Genomic DNA, 16,269 nt, shown 5'->3' with positions numbered 1-16,269 from the left:
TGTCCCTGCCCAAATCTCATCTAGAATTGTAGCTCCCATAATTCCCATGTGTGTGGGAGGGACCTGGTGGGAGATAATGGAATCATGGGGGCGGTTTCCCTCATACTGTTCTCGTGGTAGTGAATAAGTCTCATGAGAGCTGATGGTTTTATAAGGAGAAACCTCTTTCACTCGGCTCTTACTCTGTCTCTTCCCTGCCACCGTGTAAGACAGGCCTTTCACCTTCCACCATGATTGTGAGGCCTCCCCAGCCACATGGAACTGTGGGTTCATTAAACCTCTTTTTCTTCATAAATTACCCGGTCTCGGGTATGTCGACCAACAACATGAAAATGGACTAATACAGCGTTGTATTGTTTGAAAAATATGCTACTTTAATATTTCGCTTCCTTTGTTAACTAAATACAATAATCTGCTTACAAAAGTCTCATTTTGAGGATAGTTTGGGGTCAGGTAATTTTCTAATTTCAATTAAATTACATTTTATTTTATTTTATTTTTGAGACAGGGTCTTACCCTGTCACCTGGGCTGGAATACAGTGGCACAATCACGGCTCACTACAGCCTTGACCTCTTTGGGTTCAAGTGATCCTCCCACCTCAGCCTCCCAAGTAGTTGGGACTACAGGCACACGCCACCACACCTGGCTAATTTTTGTATTTTTTTTGTAGAGACAAGGTTTCCCCATGTTGCCTAGGCTGGTCTCGAACTCCTGGGCTCAAGCGATTCACCCACTTCAGCCTCCCACAGGCATGAGCCACTGCACCTGGCCTGCCCATTACCTATTTAAAAGAATTCTTGATCCTTTTCTTATCACTCTCTGTTTCTTAGCCTGCTTTGTTCTTCTTCAATCACGTATCACTATTTGAAATTAAGTTAATTTGTTGTCTCCTCCACTGAAGAGCAAATCACATAAGTTCAAGGAGCTTTGTTCACTGCTTTATGACAGAGCATAGAATTCCATCTGGCAAACAGTACATAATCAACTACAGTATTTTTTTTCTTTTTTCTTTTTTGAGACGTCGTCTCGCTGGGTCGCCCAGGCTGGAGTGCAGTGGCACAATCTCAGCTCACTGCAAGCTCCGCCTCCTGGGTTCACACCGTTCTCCTGCCTCAGCCTGCCGAGTAGCTGGGACTACAGGCGTCCCCCACCATGCCTGGCTAATTTTTTGTATTTTTAGTAGAGAGGGGGTTTCACCGTGTTAGCCAGGATGGTCTCAATCTCCTGACCTCGTGATCTGCCTGCCTCAGCCTCCCAAAGTGCTGGGATTACAGGCGTGAGCCACTGTGCCTGGCCCAGTATTTTTTTTTTTCTAAATGACTGAAAGATGAAGATGTTTTTCTACTATGTGATCCAGCAATCCCACTGTTGGGTATCTATCCAAAAGAAAGAAAATCAGTATGTCAAGGAAATATCTGCACTCCCATGTTTATTGCTGCACTACTCACAATGGCCAAAATATGAAATCAACCCAAGTGCCCATCAGTGGATGAATGGATAAAGAAAATGCAGTAAATATGCACAATGGAATATTATTCAGCCAAAAAAAGAATGAAATCCTGTCATTTGCAGCAATATGAATATAATTGGAGGTCGTTAAGTAAAATAAGTCAGGCACATAAAGACAAATATCTCATGTTCTCATTCATATGTGGGAGCTAAAAAATTTGATCTCATGGAGGTAGAGAGTAGAATGGTGGTTACCAGAGGCTGGAAAGGGTTGGGGGTGGTGGTGAAGAGAGGTTTGTTAGTGGGCACAAAAATACAATTAGAAGAAATAAGTTCTAGTGTTCAATAGCACAGTAGGGTGACTATAGTTATCAGTAATTTATTATATATTTCAAAATACCTAAAAGATAAGATTCGGAATTTTCTCAACAGAAATGACAAATGTTTGAGGTGATGGGTACCCCAACTACTCTGATTTGATCATTACACATTGCAAAGATGTATCAAAATATTCAGTGTACCCTGTAAATATGTGCAATGATTATGTATCCATAAAAACCAGATTAAAAAAAGATGTTCTCTTTTTTTGCCCAAGTCTTAGAATAATTAATGGGAAAACTAATTTAATGAGACTCTATTCTTAAAATTAAAATGATTTAGAGTGACTTGGAAATCCTCGAATGAACGACGTGGTGTATATTTGAGCTCTGGTAGAAGATACAGTAAGAAAACTGTCAGAAGTCTTTGGTAATCCTTTTTCCCTCCTATTTTAATTTCCAACTTTGCCCATGGTTGGTAAGAGAAGAAATTTAGAAACTCTTGCCTGATTTCACTACAGAATTTTGTAACATTTTCAAAAGACTTTTCTGAAATCCAGATCTCATGACAGGTTGACCAGCTGTCACGATGGTACATTTTTGGGACTTTAAGTTTATTAGTCCATCACACAGGATGATCTTCCTTGACTTGATAGAGAGGCAACATGGCATGGCATAGAGGAGACAACGGGATGGGATCTGGTCCCTTTGTGTTAATAACAAGCCAAGTGAACTTGGAAAGCCAAACGCATGCTCTCGGCCTCAGTTTTGTCTTTTATAAAATGAGCAAATTTGACAAGGTAACCTCTAAAGTTCCTTGCAGTGTTTTTTATGATAACGTTATCTTTTGTGTGTCTGCTGTCTCCTGAGGGACGAAACTCTCTCAGACCTTTAATCTTTTCGTTTATGGCTTTGATTTCTTTTCACATATTTGGCCCTGGCAAATTCTTAAGCCATTATCAGTTGTTTATACTCTCATAAAAAAATAGCTGCCTTTCACTGTGCCGAAAACTTTATAAGCCATTATTACTCTTTACTCCTCTCAACTATGACATGGAGTAGGTATTGTGGAGGTAGTATTGTATGATTGTCAACGTTTTCCAGAGAAGAAGACAAGCTTGGGAAGACTGAAAGGTGGCCCGGTGTAATAGTTGGATTTATGCACCTGAACCAGACTGCTGGGGTTCAAATCTCAGTTCTGTGTTGTACCAGCTCTGTGACCTCGGGCAAATTATAAACCTTTCTATGCCTCAGTTTCCTCATCTACAAAATAGGCATGATCTGCCAGGCACAGTGGCTTACAACTATAATCCCAGCACTTTAGGAGGCTAACAGGGGAGGATCGCTTGAGCCCAGGAGTTCAAGATCAGCCTGGGCAACATAGGGAGACCCTATCTCTATAAAGCACTTAAAAATATACAGGCATGATGAAAACAAAGATATTTACCTCATAGGGCTACTCTGAATTAAGTGAGTTAACTCATGTAAGGTGCTTAGAACAGTGCAAATCTTAGCTATGTTCATTCCTGCTGTTAACGAGTGATACAGTCCTTGCCTCTGACACGACTGGATTTTTGATAGGGGAGTGAGAGAAAGAGCTCAAGACGTAAGACACCTGAGGAAAAAGTTTGGGTCTAAAAAGAATACAGTATGACGGGAAGGCTGGAAGTGCCAAGGACTGATTTATCTGAGTCCCTTGCTAATAAACCCTTCAATTTCACCCATTCCAGGGATCAAGGACGTGCCATGAAGAAGAACAAGCACAGGGGTGGCCCAAGAGGCAACATGCTGGGTGCAGGGCATCCTGGAACAGACGCAGCAGGGACAGGAGCGCACAAACCTTTTCCCTTTAGAAAGGTCAGCATATCAGAACAGCCACATCAGAAATAATTTTAGCCTCAGCTCAGAACAGTTTGACATTTGGATGGTTCTGCAAATGTACCCCAGATCCCTGGATGTGTTCTGTGTCCTCAATACCCAGCATCCTGGGTGTTCTATGCCCTGTGCAGGCCTCCCTACATAGTACTGTGTTCATAAACGTCCCCTTCTGTTCCATGCCAATAGGTGTGCTGGGGGAAGAATACTGAAATTTTTAATCACAAACTCACAGGTATTTAGGTCAAGGGAAGTTATAGACTTCCAAAGAGAAATTAGAGTTTATATGACCAAAGGAAAAGTTCAGCAGAAGCCAAAGTTGACTCATCTGCAGAAAACACCTCCAAATAGTTGTTATGTGCCCTTATTATAGGAAAGATGGTAATTACTGTCACAGAGGTTATTCAGAACCTTCTCCTGTGGAGTGTTTCAAAGAGATTCAGTGGGGGTGTGTATTAAACACACTAGGAAATGAACATTGATCCACCACTCTATTTTTGCCATCTGTTTTCTTTTAAAAAGCTTAGAATGCAGCCGGGCGTGGTGGCTCATGCCTGTAATCCCAGCACTTTGGGAGGCTGAGGCAGGAGGATTACTTGAGGTCAGGAGTTCGAGATCACCCTGGCCAACAAGGTGAAAGCCTGTCTCTACTAAAAATACAAAATTTAGCCAGGCGTGGTGGCTCATGCCTGTAATCCCAGCTACTAGGGAGGCTGAGGCAGGAGAATTGCTTAAACCGGGGAGGCAGAGGTTGCAGTGAGCTGAGATTGCACCATTGCACTCCAGCCTGGGCAACAGAGTGAGACTGTCTCAAAAAAAAAAAAAAAAAAAAAAAGCTTAGAATGCTACTCAATTTATATTATATTTGAAGCTGATATCTGGAAAGTATATAAAAATTGAATATTAGTTTTGTAAAACAAGACTCTCTTGGAAGATATCCATATTGCATGTAGAGGAGATAAGGCATTCATTGTTACCGATTTGCTAGGAATAAAAAGAAAGTGAAGAATGCAGCTCAAAGACATTTGCATATTGTCTTTATCTTGTTACCTAATTTGCAGAAGTTTGCATACACCTATATACCTATTAAATGTATTTTCTTGCAATAATTATCAGGGAAGGTGACGTAATAGGTGTTACAAAATTGAATGATCAAAACAGTATTAAGGATAAAAGAGAAAGACCTTTAGGAAAATTAATTGAGCACCATATTTTTATTAAAAAAATTTCTATGATTTTGCTATGAAAGTAAAATGTAAAGTAAATGATACCTTTTCATGCTATCACACAATTTTATAAAAATAAAATTTAAAGGTACAAACACTTGTTTCATTTATTGTTCTAAAAAATGGTGCATCACTACCAATAAAAATATAAATGTTCTTACATATGGGATAAAATAAATGCATTTTCTTTCATTTTCTCAATTATATCCTAATCAGAACCTTTTTAACAAATGGATTTTGAACCTCATTTTAAGCAAATTCTCTTTAAATGTCGTTTTCCAGTAGCAATGATCCTGTTAGCCACGGACTTCTTACCCCCGCTAAGACCTGTGCCTTGCCTGGCCGGCTCTCCTATTTCTACACTTGTGGCTGAGTCAGTTCTGCCGAAATAATGTCCTGTACAGGTCTTGGCTCTTCTCCATTTGTTGGGCATAAATCCTTATCAGAACTACCCTCAAATACGGATGTGTGGTTGATTCACATACCGTTCTCATTCATTCCACCCATTCTGGCCCTTCATTGCATGCTGTCCTCTCTAATGTTCTAATTCCTGACATAATTGTAAAATATCTTGGAAAGAACTTCCCAATATTTATTGTTTTGTGATCCCTGACCTCATTCTGCTACCTGTACTCAGAGTGGGGCTAGCCAAGTGCAGTGGCGTGAGGTTGCTGTCTTCCACACTCCCGGCCATTTGAGAGTATTGCCCCTTCTCTGTTACCCCCTCCCTTCTAGCCTCATGATGTTCATGTCCTACTACAGAAGGAGGAGTGGTAGAGAGATGAAAAGCCATTATGAAAGCAAAGGAGACAGGAAGGTCTCTAGAAAACATTGTCATACAGGCAATCTACCATTTCAGGAACATTTCTCTTCTCGTAGGGGCTATGATATTGGGTCTGGATCTCTTAGGAGTCTGTGGGTGAGTCTTGGGGATCCATAAACCCCTTGATTTTTAGGAACAGTTTTGCGTGATATACTTTGTTCTATGGAGAGAGTTCTCAGTTTATAACAATCTAGTGAGATCAGGACATGCTCCCTCCTCCTCCCTCACTCCATCGTCCCTGGGAATTTAGCCTCTACTTTTCTAAAGAAATCCTTAGGAGGTAGTATTTGGTCATGTTGATTCTAGAGTCTTACCTTTTCCACAAAGTACATAATGCCCTCATGACCACGCTGGCCAGGGGGCTTCCAGCTGAGCACCACATAGCTCCGGGTGGCCTCAGTGACACAGAGGTCTGTTGGGGGGCCAGGCACAATACCCTCTGAAAAACAACAAGGAAAAATGAGAAGCACACATTCTGGGTAGCCCAGGATACTCAGAGAGCCACAGATGCTGCTCTCCTCCTGGAGGAAGAGTTAATTATGTCTCCACAGTATAAAGAAGTACCTTGTCTCTAAAATTCCCCCAAAACATCATTCATTCATTGATTCTTCAAATGCCGTTGAGCAGTTGTTGTTGTTTTGGTTTTTTTGTGGGGGGGAATGGGTCTCACTCTATCATCCACGCTGGCATGCAGTGGTGCAATTATGGCTCACTGCAGCCCTGACCTCTTGGGCCCAAGTGATCCTCCCACCTCAGCCTTCCAAACAGCTGGGACCACAGGTGCACACCACCACACCTACATAATTCAAAAAAAATTTTTTTTTTTTTTTGTAGAGATGAGGTCTCCCTATGTTGCCCAGGCTGGTCTTGAACTCCTGAGCTGAAGTGATCTTCCTGCCTTGGCCTCCCAAATTGCTGGGATTACAGGCATGAGCCACTGCAGCCAGCCCCATTGCTCATTTAGAATATAGAGCTAAGGAATCTAGGATACTCTTCTTATCTTTAAATAGTTGTGAGGCCAGGTCAGGAGTGTTAGGGTGAAAGCAAGGACAAACTTCCAGAAGCACCCAGATCCCAGAAGTCCCAGAGCATCTAGAGTTTAGAGCCACATGAACCCTCCACAAGCAGGATTTACCCTGGCTCAGATATGAAAATAAGTGGGGGACAGAATCCTATAAGCAGATAGGCAGGAGCCAAGGTCCCAGTGGAGTTGAGTTTATAGTTTTAGTAAAGTTTAGTACAGTTTTAGTTTACAGTTACAGTAAAGTTGGTCTTATCGGGCAGGGAGGGAGAAGACTGGAAATACATAGACTCCAGAGGTCAAGAAAAATAATGAGGTACAGAAAAAATATTTAAAGAAATAATGATGAAAAATTTCCAAATCTGATGAAAACTACAAACTCACAGATAAGAGAAATTTGCAAACCCTATAAGCACAAGATATATGAAGAAAACTACACAATGCATATCATAATCAAATGCTGACAAACAGTGATAAAGAGAATATATTAAAAACAGATACAGAAGACACATTATATATTGAGGAACAAAAATAAGAATAAAAGCAATCATTCTTGTAGTGTAGATCTGCACTATGCTGGACAAAGCTCTTAAAGTACTGAGAGAAAAAACTGTCAACCTAGAATTCTATACTCAGTGAAGATATATTTCAAGAATGAAGGTAAAATAGAGGTTTTTTTTTACGTAACAAAAGATAAAATACCTGCACTACAAGAAATGTTCAAGGAAGTGCTTCAGGTGAAAAGAAAATTATATCAGATGGAAATCTGGATTTATACAAATAAATGAAAAGCAATGGAAATGATAAAAATGTGAGTGAATAAAGCCTTTTTTTCTTACATTTTGTATCTCTGAAAGATAATTGACCACAGTCAACATAATAATATCGTATTGTGTAGTTTACAATAAATATGAAAATAAAATGTATGACAATAACAGCACCAAGGCTAAGAGTGGGAAACGGAATAATACTGTCGCAGGCCAGGCACGATGGCTCATGCCTGTAATCCAGACAGTTTGAGAGGCCAAGGTAGGTGAATTACTTGAGCTCAGGAGTTTGAGATGAGCCTGGGCAACATGGTGAAACCCCATCTCTACAAAAAATACAAAAATTAGCCAGGTATGGTGGTGTGTACCTATATCCCCAGCTACTTGGGAGGCTGAGGTGACAGAATTGCTTGAGCCCAAGAGGTCGAGGCTGCAGTGAGCCATGATCATTCCACTGCACTCCAGCTTGGGCAACAGAGTGAGACCCTGTCTCAAAAAAAAAAAAAAAGAAGGCCGGGCACAGTGGCTTACACCTGTAATCCCAGCACTTTGGGAGGCCAAGGTGGGTGGATCACAAGGTCAGGAGATCAAGACCATCCTGACTAACACAGTGAAACCCTGTCTGTACTAAAAATACAAAAAATTAGCTGGGCATGGTGGTGGGCATCTGTAGTCCCAGCTACTCAGGAGCCTGAGACAGGAGAATGGCATGAACCTGGGAGGAGGAGCTTGCAGTGAGCCGAGACTGTACCACTACACTCCAGACTGGGCGACAGAGCGAGACTCCATCTCAAAAAACAAACAAAAAAAGGCACTGTTGTAAATTCTTACACTACATGTGAAGTAATATAATATTACTGGAAGGTAGACTGTGAAAAGATGTATATTATAAATTCTAAACTACTAAAAAGCAAAACAAAAAATTTTAGCCAACAAGAGAATACAGATAAAATGGAATAATAAAAAATACTCAATCCAAAAAAAGTAGAAAAAGAGAAAAAAAGGAAACAAATAAATGGAATAGATGGAAACCAAATAGCAAGATGATTGATTTAAATCCAATCATATCAACGATCACATGAAATGTAAATGGTTAAAACACCCCAATTAAAAGGCAAAGATTACCAATTTAGATTTTTAAAAAGCAAGACCCAACTATATGCTGCCTATGAGAAACACATCATATTAATATAAAGACACACATAGGCTAAGTGTAAAAGGATGGAAATAGTAAACCATGCTAACACTAATCAAAAGAAAGCTGGAATAGCTATATTAAAAGTAGATTTCCAAGCAAAAAACATTACCATGGGTAAAAGAAGTCATGTTATAACAATAAAGTGGTCAATTCATAAGAGGATATAATAATAAAAATGTTAATGCATCTAATAACATCCCAAAATACATGAAGAAACTGGTAGAACTGCAAGAAGAAACAGATAAATGCACCATTTGGTTGGCTATTTCATCACTACTCTCTCAATAATTGATAGAACAAGTAGATATTAGTAATAGTAAATAATTACGGATCTAAAAGACTTGAGCAATGCTATCAACTAACTTGACCTAATTAATATTTATAAAACTCAACAATAGCAGAATACTATGCTTTTTGGCTGGGTGTGTGGCTAACGCCTGTAATCTCAGCACTTTGGGAGGCTGAGGCAGGCAGGTAACCTGAGGTCAGGAGTTCGAGACCAGCCTGGCCAACATGTGAAACCCCATCTCTACTAAAAATACAAAAATTAGCCTGGTATGGTGGTATGTGCCTGTAATCCCAGCTACTCATGGGGGCTGAAGCAGGAGAATCACTTGAACCTGGGAGACGGAGGTTGCAGTGAGTCAACATTGAGCTGCTGCACTCCAGCCTGGGCAACAGAGTGAGACTCTGTCTCAAAAAAAAAAAAAAAAATACAATGCTTTTCGAGCGCACACTAAATATTTACCAAGATAGCTCTTTTTCTGGACCATAAAACAAGTTCAAGAAAATCTAAAAGGATTCAAATAATACAAAATATGTTCTATTTAATTTTCATAATAGAATTAAATTAAAAACAAATAAGAGAAATGTACTTGGGAAATCTGCAAATATTTAGTAACTAAATAACATACTCCAAATAATCCATGTATCAAAGAAGGTATCAAAAAATTGGAAAGTATTTTGCACAAAATAAAAATGAAAACACAACAGATGAAAATGTGTGAAATACAGCTAGAGGAGTACTTAGAAAAAAATATTTAGCACTAAATGCATGCGTTAAAAAAGAATACTTCAAATTAAGGACCTCAGCTTCTACCTTTAGAAACTAGAAAAAAACCCAGCAGATTAAACTCAAATAAGCAGAAAAAAAGGAAATAATAAAGATAAGAACAGAAATAAATAAAACTGGAAACAGAATAAAAATATAGAAAATCAATGAAACCAAAAGCTGTTTCTTTGGGAACATCAATAAAGCTGATAAACTTCTAGTCAGGTCAGGACAAAGGAGGTAAAACACAAATATTAGGAATGAGAGAGGTGACACCACTACAAATTCTGCAAGTATTAAAAGGATAATAAGAAAATATGAACAACTTTATGAATGAAAAAGTTTCTTGAAAGATGAAAACTATTAAATTTTACTCAAGAAAAAGTAAATAACCTGAATAGTCCTAAATTTATATTTTTAATTGAATTTGCAGTATAAAAGCTTCCCACAACCAAACAAAACAAACAAACCAAAAAACAAACCTCCAGGCCTAGATGGCTCTACTGGCAAATTATACTGAACGTTTAATAAAAAAAAAAAAAGTTAACACAAGCTCTTTCAAAAAATTAAAATAATGGGAATACTTTCCACTCAGTACCCTAATACCAAAACTAAACCAAGACTTTACTAGGAAAAACCATAGACCAATATCTTTTATGAATATAGATACAAAAATTCCTTTAAAAGTTTTTAGCAAATAAACTCCAGCAATGTATAAAAAGGATAACACAGCATAACATGGTGACATTCAACCCAAGACTGTGAGGTTTAGTTTGCATTATTTATTTTATTTAGGTTTAATAATCTAAAATTAATCAATACAATTCAATATGTTAATGGAAAAATAAAAATCATATGATCGTCTCAATAGATACAGGAAAAGCATTTGACAAAATCCAACACTTTTTCCTAATATAAACTCTCAGAAAACCAGGAGTCGAAGAAATTTTCTTCAACTTGATAAAGGATATCTATACAAAACCTACACTTAATGTTAGACTTAATGGTGAAAGACTGAATGCTTTCCCCCTGAGATCAGGAAAAGGCAAAGATGACCGGTCTACCACTTCTATTCAACATTGTACTAAAGGTTCTAGATGGAGCAATAAGGAAAGAAAAAGAAATAAAATGTATCCAGATTGAAAAGGAAGAAGTTAATTTATCTTTATTTATAGATGGCATAATCTTGTAATAGAAAATCCATAATAAAATTTCATTAAAAACCCTAATGTTTGTGAGAATTAATAAATTAGTTCAGCAAGGATGCAGGACACAAAATCAATATACAAAGATCAATTGTGTTTCTTTATACTAGCATTAAAAACAAATTAAAATAAAAAACAATACCATTTACAGCATCATCAGAAATATTATATATATATATAAAAAGTCAGATACTCTGACTTTTTGTCAGAGTTTGTGCAAAAACAGAAAGGCAGTAAAGAAGGTAACTTATTTTCAATTCAAACAAATTTTATTTTGATTGGAATTGATAAAAGAGGAGCAAACGAATGTATGAGATTAAATCTATAAAAATGTGCAGGACCTGCACACTAAAACTACTAAGGTGAGAGAAATGAAAGCAAAGCTAAATGAATGGAGATACAGGCTATGTTCATAAATCAAAGGACTCAACGCTGTTTGGCTGAAATCCCAGCATGTTTTTTGTAGAAGTTGATAAGCTGATTTTAAAATTTTTATAGAAATGTAAAGACAGAATAGCTGAAACAACTTTGGGGGGAAAAAAACCAACACAAGATTAGAGGACTTATACTGATTTGAAGATGCTAAAATTTATATATGAAAAAAATGAAGCTCAGAAAAGCTATAGTAATAAAGACAGTATGGTATTGATGGAGGGGAAAAAAAATTGACCAATAGAGATTCCAGAAATTGATCCACACATATGTAATAAATTGAATTTGACAATGGTGCCAAGACAAATTCGTTGGGTAAAGAATAATCTTTTCAATAGATATTGCTGAAATAATTTAATAGCCATATGCAAGTATGAATGATAGTAATAATTGAGGCCCTTACTTCTTGTAAATAGAAAAAATTAATTTTAAATGCGTCACAGAGTGAAAAGTAAAAACTAATGCTATAACATTTCCAGGGGGAAAAAAACAAGAAAAATACCTGGATTTGACAAAGATGCCCAATGTCAAAAAAATTGGCAAATAAACACATGAAAAGATGCTTGACATTATGAGTAAAATGCAAATCAAAGCCACAAAGAAATATCACTATGAACCCACTAGAATGGCTGAAATTAAAAAGACTGGCCACACTAAGTGCTAGTGACAATGCGGGAGCAACTGGAACTCTCATGCAGTGCTGGAGGGGAAGGGAACATGGTACAATCATTTCAGAAAACAGCTGGCAGTTCCTTTAAAAATTAAGCATACTCCTACCACAGAACACATCCATTCAACTCCTAGGTATTTATGCAAGATAATAAATGAAAGCCTATGTCCACAGAAACAGTTAAGAATGTTCATAGAAGCTTTCAACAGTGAATGGATAAATACATTGGAATGAATTGATACACACACCAATGTAGATAAGTCTCAAAATAATTATGCTGAGTAAAGAAAAACAGACAAAAATGAACATGATTCAATTGATCTGCAATTGTGGACAATGTAAGTGGCAGAAAGCAGATCAGTGACAGCTGGAGATGGGGAGACATGAAAAGGAGGAATTACGAATGGGCAGGGGGAAATTTTAGGGGTGACAAATATGTTCATTATTTTGAAAATGGTGATGGTTTCATGGGTATATACACGTGTAAAATTTATCAAATTGTACATGTTACATATTTGCAGTATACTGTATGACAATTACACCTCAAGAAAGCTTTAAAAATAAAATGAGATTCTCTGACGTAAGTTACTTACAATCTCCAGATATTTTAGAATGTTCTTCCCAAAACATCTTAAGCAATACACACTGCTCCCTCCACAACAGAAGGCAAACTGCTTAGCAAAACATCAGTAATAGTATCTGGGGCAACCAGACTTCTTACCTGAAGGTTCTTCTTCAGTAACAATGATCTGTCCAGTCCAGGGTGCTGAGGGGCGACCTGAATAAAGACAAATATAAGAATCACAAACGTTCACAAGTGTGCAATTTATCAGCTGCACTGATGAATTGGGAAAGTGGTCAGATTAGTCACAACTGGGTTTGTTACTAGTAGACTTATGTGTTTTCCCATGAATGGTATCAATCATGTAGAGGGCATTGTGGGAAACACAGCCCCTGTCCTCAAGGGACTCATAATCTGCTGGAGCCTAGAATCTGCCTGGACTGGCTGAGTAGACATTTCTGGAACTGTACTTGCACAAGCTAGGTAAGTAACCTGTGTTCATTTAACTGTTCAATATGAAATCTCCTGGAACAGGAAGGCTTGCTCATCCCCTCTGAAGAGATAGCATGCGTTTGGGAGAAACATTTCCAGAACAATTGTAAGCCTGGTAGTTATTTATCTGTCATAATAAGATGAAAGAGGAAAGGGGGTGCTGATCCTGCAGCAAAGCTCAGCAAAGCAAATTTTTCCCATTACATTTTGAAAAACATTATCTCCAAAGGAAATCAGTTGAGATCCTGAGCAAGGAAAATGAATGATACGGGTACAAAGTTAAAGAGGAAATTCACTTGTATGATCCCATAAACATCAGAAAGAGAGAGTGGTTCTACTCTTGCATTAACCAGGGGACTTTGTGTCAGAGTTTGTGCAAAAACAGAAAGACAGTAAAGAAGGTAACTTATTTTCAATTCAAACAAATCTTATTTTGATTGGAATTGACAAAAGAGGAGCAAACGAATGTATGAGATAGAATTTGCAAGTTTAGAAAGGAGGGCAGGAAGTCGGAGGGTTGGTGAAAAGTGACTGAAGAGCAATCAAGGAGCCTGATGAGACACGGTTGCTGGGGAAATGGTAACATTATTATTATTATTATTTTGAGATAGAGTCTCGCTCTGTCTTCTAGGCTGGAGTGCAGTGGCGCGATCTCGGCTCACTGCAACCTCTGCCTCCGGGGTTCAAATGATTCTCCTGCCTCAGCCTCCCGAGTAGCTGGGATTACAGGCACCTGCCACCACGCCTGGCTAATTTTTTGTAATTTTTAGTAGAGATGGGGTTTCGCCATGTTGGCCCAGCTGGTCATGAACTCCTGACCTCAGGTCATCCACCCGTCTTGACCTCCCAGAGTGCTGGGATTACAGGTGTGAGCCACCATGCCCAGCCAGTGACATTATTTTAATTAGACTTTAACGATGCCACTACATGTACTGAAGGTAAAGAATAACACTGTGAATGTAGCACAGACCAGCAGTCCTCTACAAAGGTGATTTTGCCCCTCAGGTGACATTTGGCAGTGTCTCCATGACACTGCTGGCATCTAGTGGGTAGAGACAAGTGATGTTGCTCAGCCTCCTGCAATGAACAGGACAACCCCAGCCACCTCCCACAACAACAAAGAATTACTGGCCTAAAATGCCAGTAGGGCCAAGATTGAGAAGCCTGGCATACGACTGAAATGTTACTATCCAACACTTCTCATAATGTCATTTTACGTTCCCTATTGTTGCAGATGCCATATGGGTTTCCATGAAACAAATACAAGGCATGATTACAGGGCATGATTCATGTACCACGGTTTTGACATTAAGACTTGGAGACTACATCTATTAAAAGATTATTATTATTGTTATTATTGAGACAGGGTCTTGCTCTGTTGCCCAGGCTAGAGTGCAATGGTGTAATCACAGCTCACTGCAGCCTTGACCTCCTGGGCTCTAGAGATCCTCCCACCTCAGCCTCCTGAGTAGCTGGGACTTACAGCTGTGTGCTACCATGCCTGGCTTTTTTTTTTCCATTTTTTTCTTTTTTTTTTTTTTTGTAAAGATGGGGTCTTTCTATGTTGCCCAGGCTGGTCTCAGAACTCCTAGGCTCAAGCAATCCTCCCACCTTAGCCTCCCCAAGTGCTGGGATTACAGGCGTGAGCCACCGCGCCAGGACTGAAAAGATGATTTTTGACAGTCTAATATGAGAACTCAAACACAGATTAGATATAACGTTGTCTATCTGTTTTTCCTTTGACATAGAGAGACGCACTGTGCTGAGATATTAATGCTCTGAGGGTGGACTCCAAGGTAAAGAAATAGACCTTGAGCCAGAAAGAAAATTATGTTTGGAATGTATAATAACGGGAATAAAAACGCTCTCCAGGCTCTCTGCTTTCATACTTCATTCCACACACAATGCCTGGAACTCAATTTAACAACATAAATGTTTCTGAATAAAATAAAATAAAATAAAACCCTTAAGAGAACGGCTAAGGCAATGTTTTCGGGGGTTTCTCCCCCTCGGATTTTCTGATGGAAAAAGGATTTCTTGTTCTTGTCTCCCTCTAGTGGAAGGGAGAGGAACAATCAGGAAGCTGATTCTTGCAGTCGTTTTAAAAAGGTTTAGGGAAGGTCCTGAAAAATGAAAAGTGCTTACTTTTAAGTCTAGCTTTCTCAGCCGGATCCAGAGCAGCCACGGGCTCGGAAACTCGAGATGGGAAACCTATTCCCGTTTTATTCACTGCTCGAACTCGGAAGATATAGGAACGCCCTTCGATCAATCCAGTGACAGGAAAACGAGCAAACTTCACAGGTGTGTCATTGCACTGTGACCAGCTATCTGTGCCCACCTCACACCTAAAGGAATGAGCGTGATTGACAAAAATATTAAAAGAAGTATGGCTTAATGAATATCTCCAGAGCTGCAAAACCTCCCAGTTGTTTCAGATCTTCTCCCTGTAAAATATCCAAGTCAGGCGTGGCTCGCTAGCTGGCGAACTGCAGGCACTCTGTTTCACTCAAATGCACTGTGTCTTCTTTACCAAGAGGAAAGAAGCCTCAGGTCCTTCCTGAACTCATAAAAAGCAGGCATCTGAGGGGCCTTGTGTAGAAAGCAGAGGGGTTTGGGGGGTTGCTGGGATAAGCAGATAAATATCTCCAATCTTAGCATTGGAGAAGATCCCCAAACATCTCCCCGGCTGATGCCTTCAATTCTACCATTAGTGACTTCTTTGTCTTCTTTAGGTATTTTCTTTGAAAAACAGAGGTATTATTAAGAAAATTGGCATCTTAAAACCTAACTATTTGCACTGTAGTTTGGAAAAGAGTTCACCATATTTTCTCACTTCATGGTCATTCCATCCTGTGTAGAGGGTAAGAAGGTTATTGTGAAGATATTTGTTTCTTTAACAGAAGAGATTGATGACAGGTGGGGAGATGCCCAGGCCTGGCAGGGGCAGATTGAGTGGGTACTTGGAAACACTGATTTCTAATTGAGTGCTTTTACAGCAGTTGGTACCTGGGGATGGAGTGGGTCATTCCCAGCAGACAAATATGACAGCTCATATCATGCTGTTGGCCTGATCAACAAAGCTTTAGGGGTTCAACATGTGATTAAATTTTACAGCATTAGGATTAAGCAACTCTTACTTTTTTTATGAGCAGAGTGCTGTACTTTTAGTTCATATCATTT

At 38.9% G+C, this 16,269-nt stretch overlaps 1 protein-coding gene across 7 annotated transcripts in view; it reads right to left on the bottom strand.

The window, feature by feature from the left end:
• MYOM1 (myomesin 1) overlaps positions 1–16,269 on the bottom strand; it is a 181,994-nt gene that overhangs the window by 72,673 nt on the left and 93,052 nt on the right. For all 7 annotated transcript variants that reach the window (XM_024235866.3, XM_063716983.1, XM_054537694.2 and 4 more), the window contains 3 exons: positions 15,235–15,434; positions 12,757–12,813; positions 6,006–6,130 (listed from right to left, as the gene is read on the bottom strand). In XM_024235866.3, coding sequence (XP_024091634.3) covers positions 6,006–6,130; positions 12,757–12,813; positions 15,235–15,434 — 382 coding nt within the window. The remainder of the gene's footprint in view (positions 1–6,005; positions 6,131–12,756; positions 12,814–15,234; positions 15,435–16,269) is intronic.

This window comes from Pongo abelii, chromosome 17, assembly GCF_028885655.2.
Source record: "Pongo abelii isolate AG06213 chromosome 17, NHGRI_mPonAbe1-v2.0_pri, whole genome shotgun sequence".
Lineage (NCBI taxonomy): Eukaryota > Metazoa > Chordata > Mammalia > Primates > Hominidae > Pongo > Pongo abelii.
Note: the sequence above shows the minus strand (reverse complement) of the source record. Positions and strands in the feature narration are given on the sequence as shown.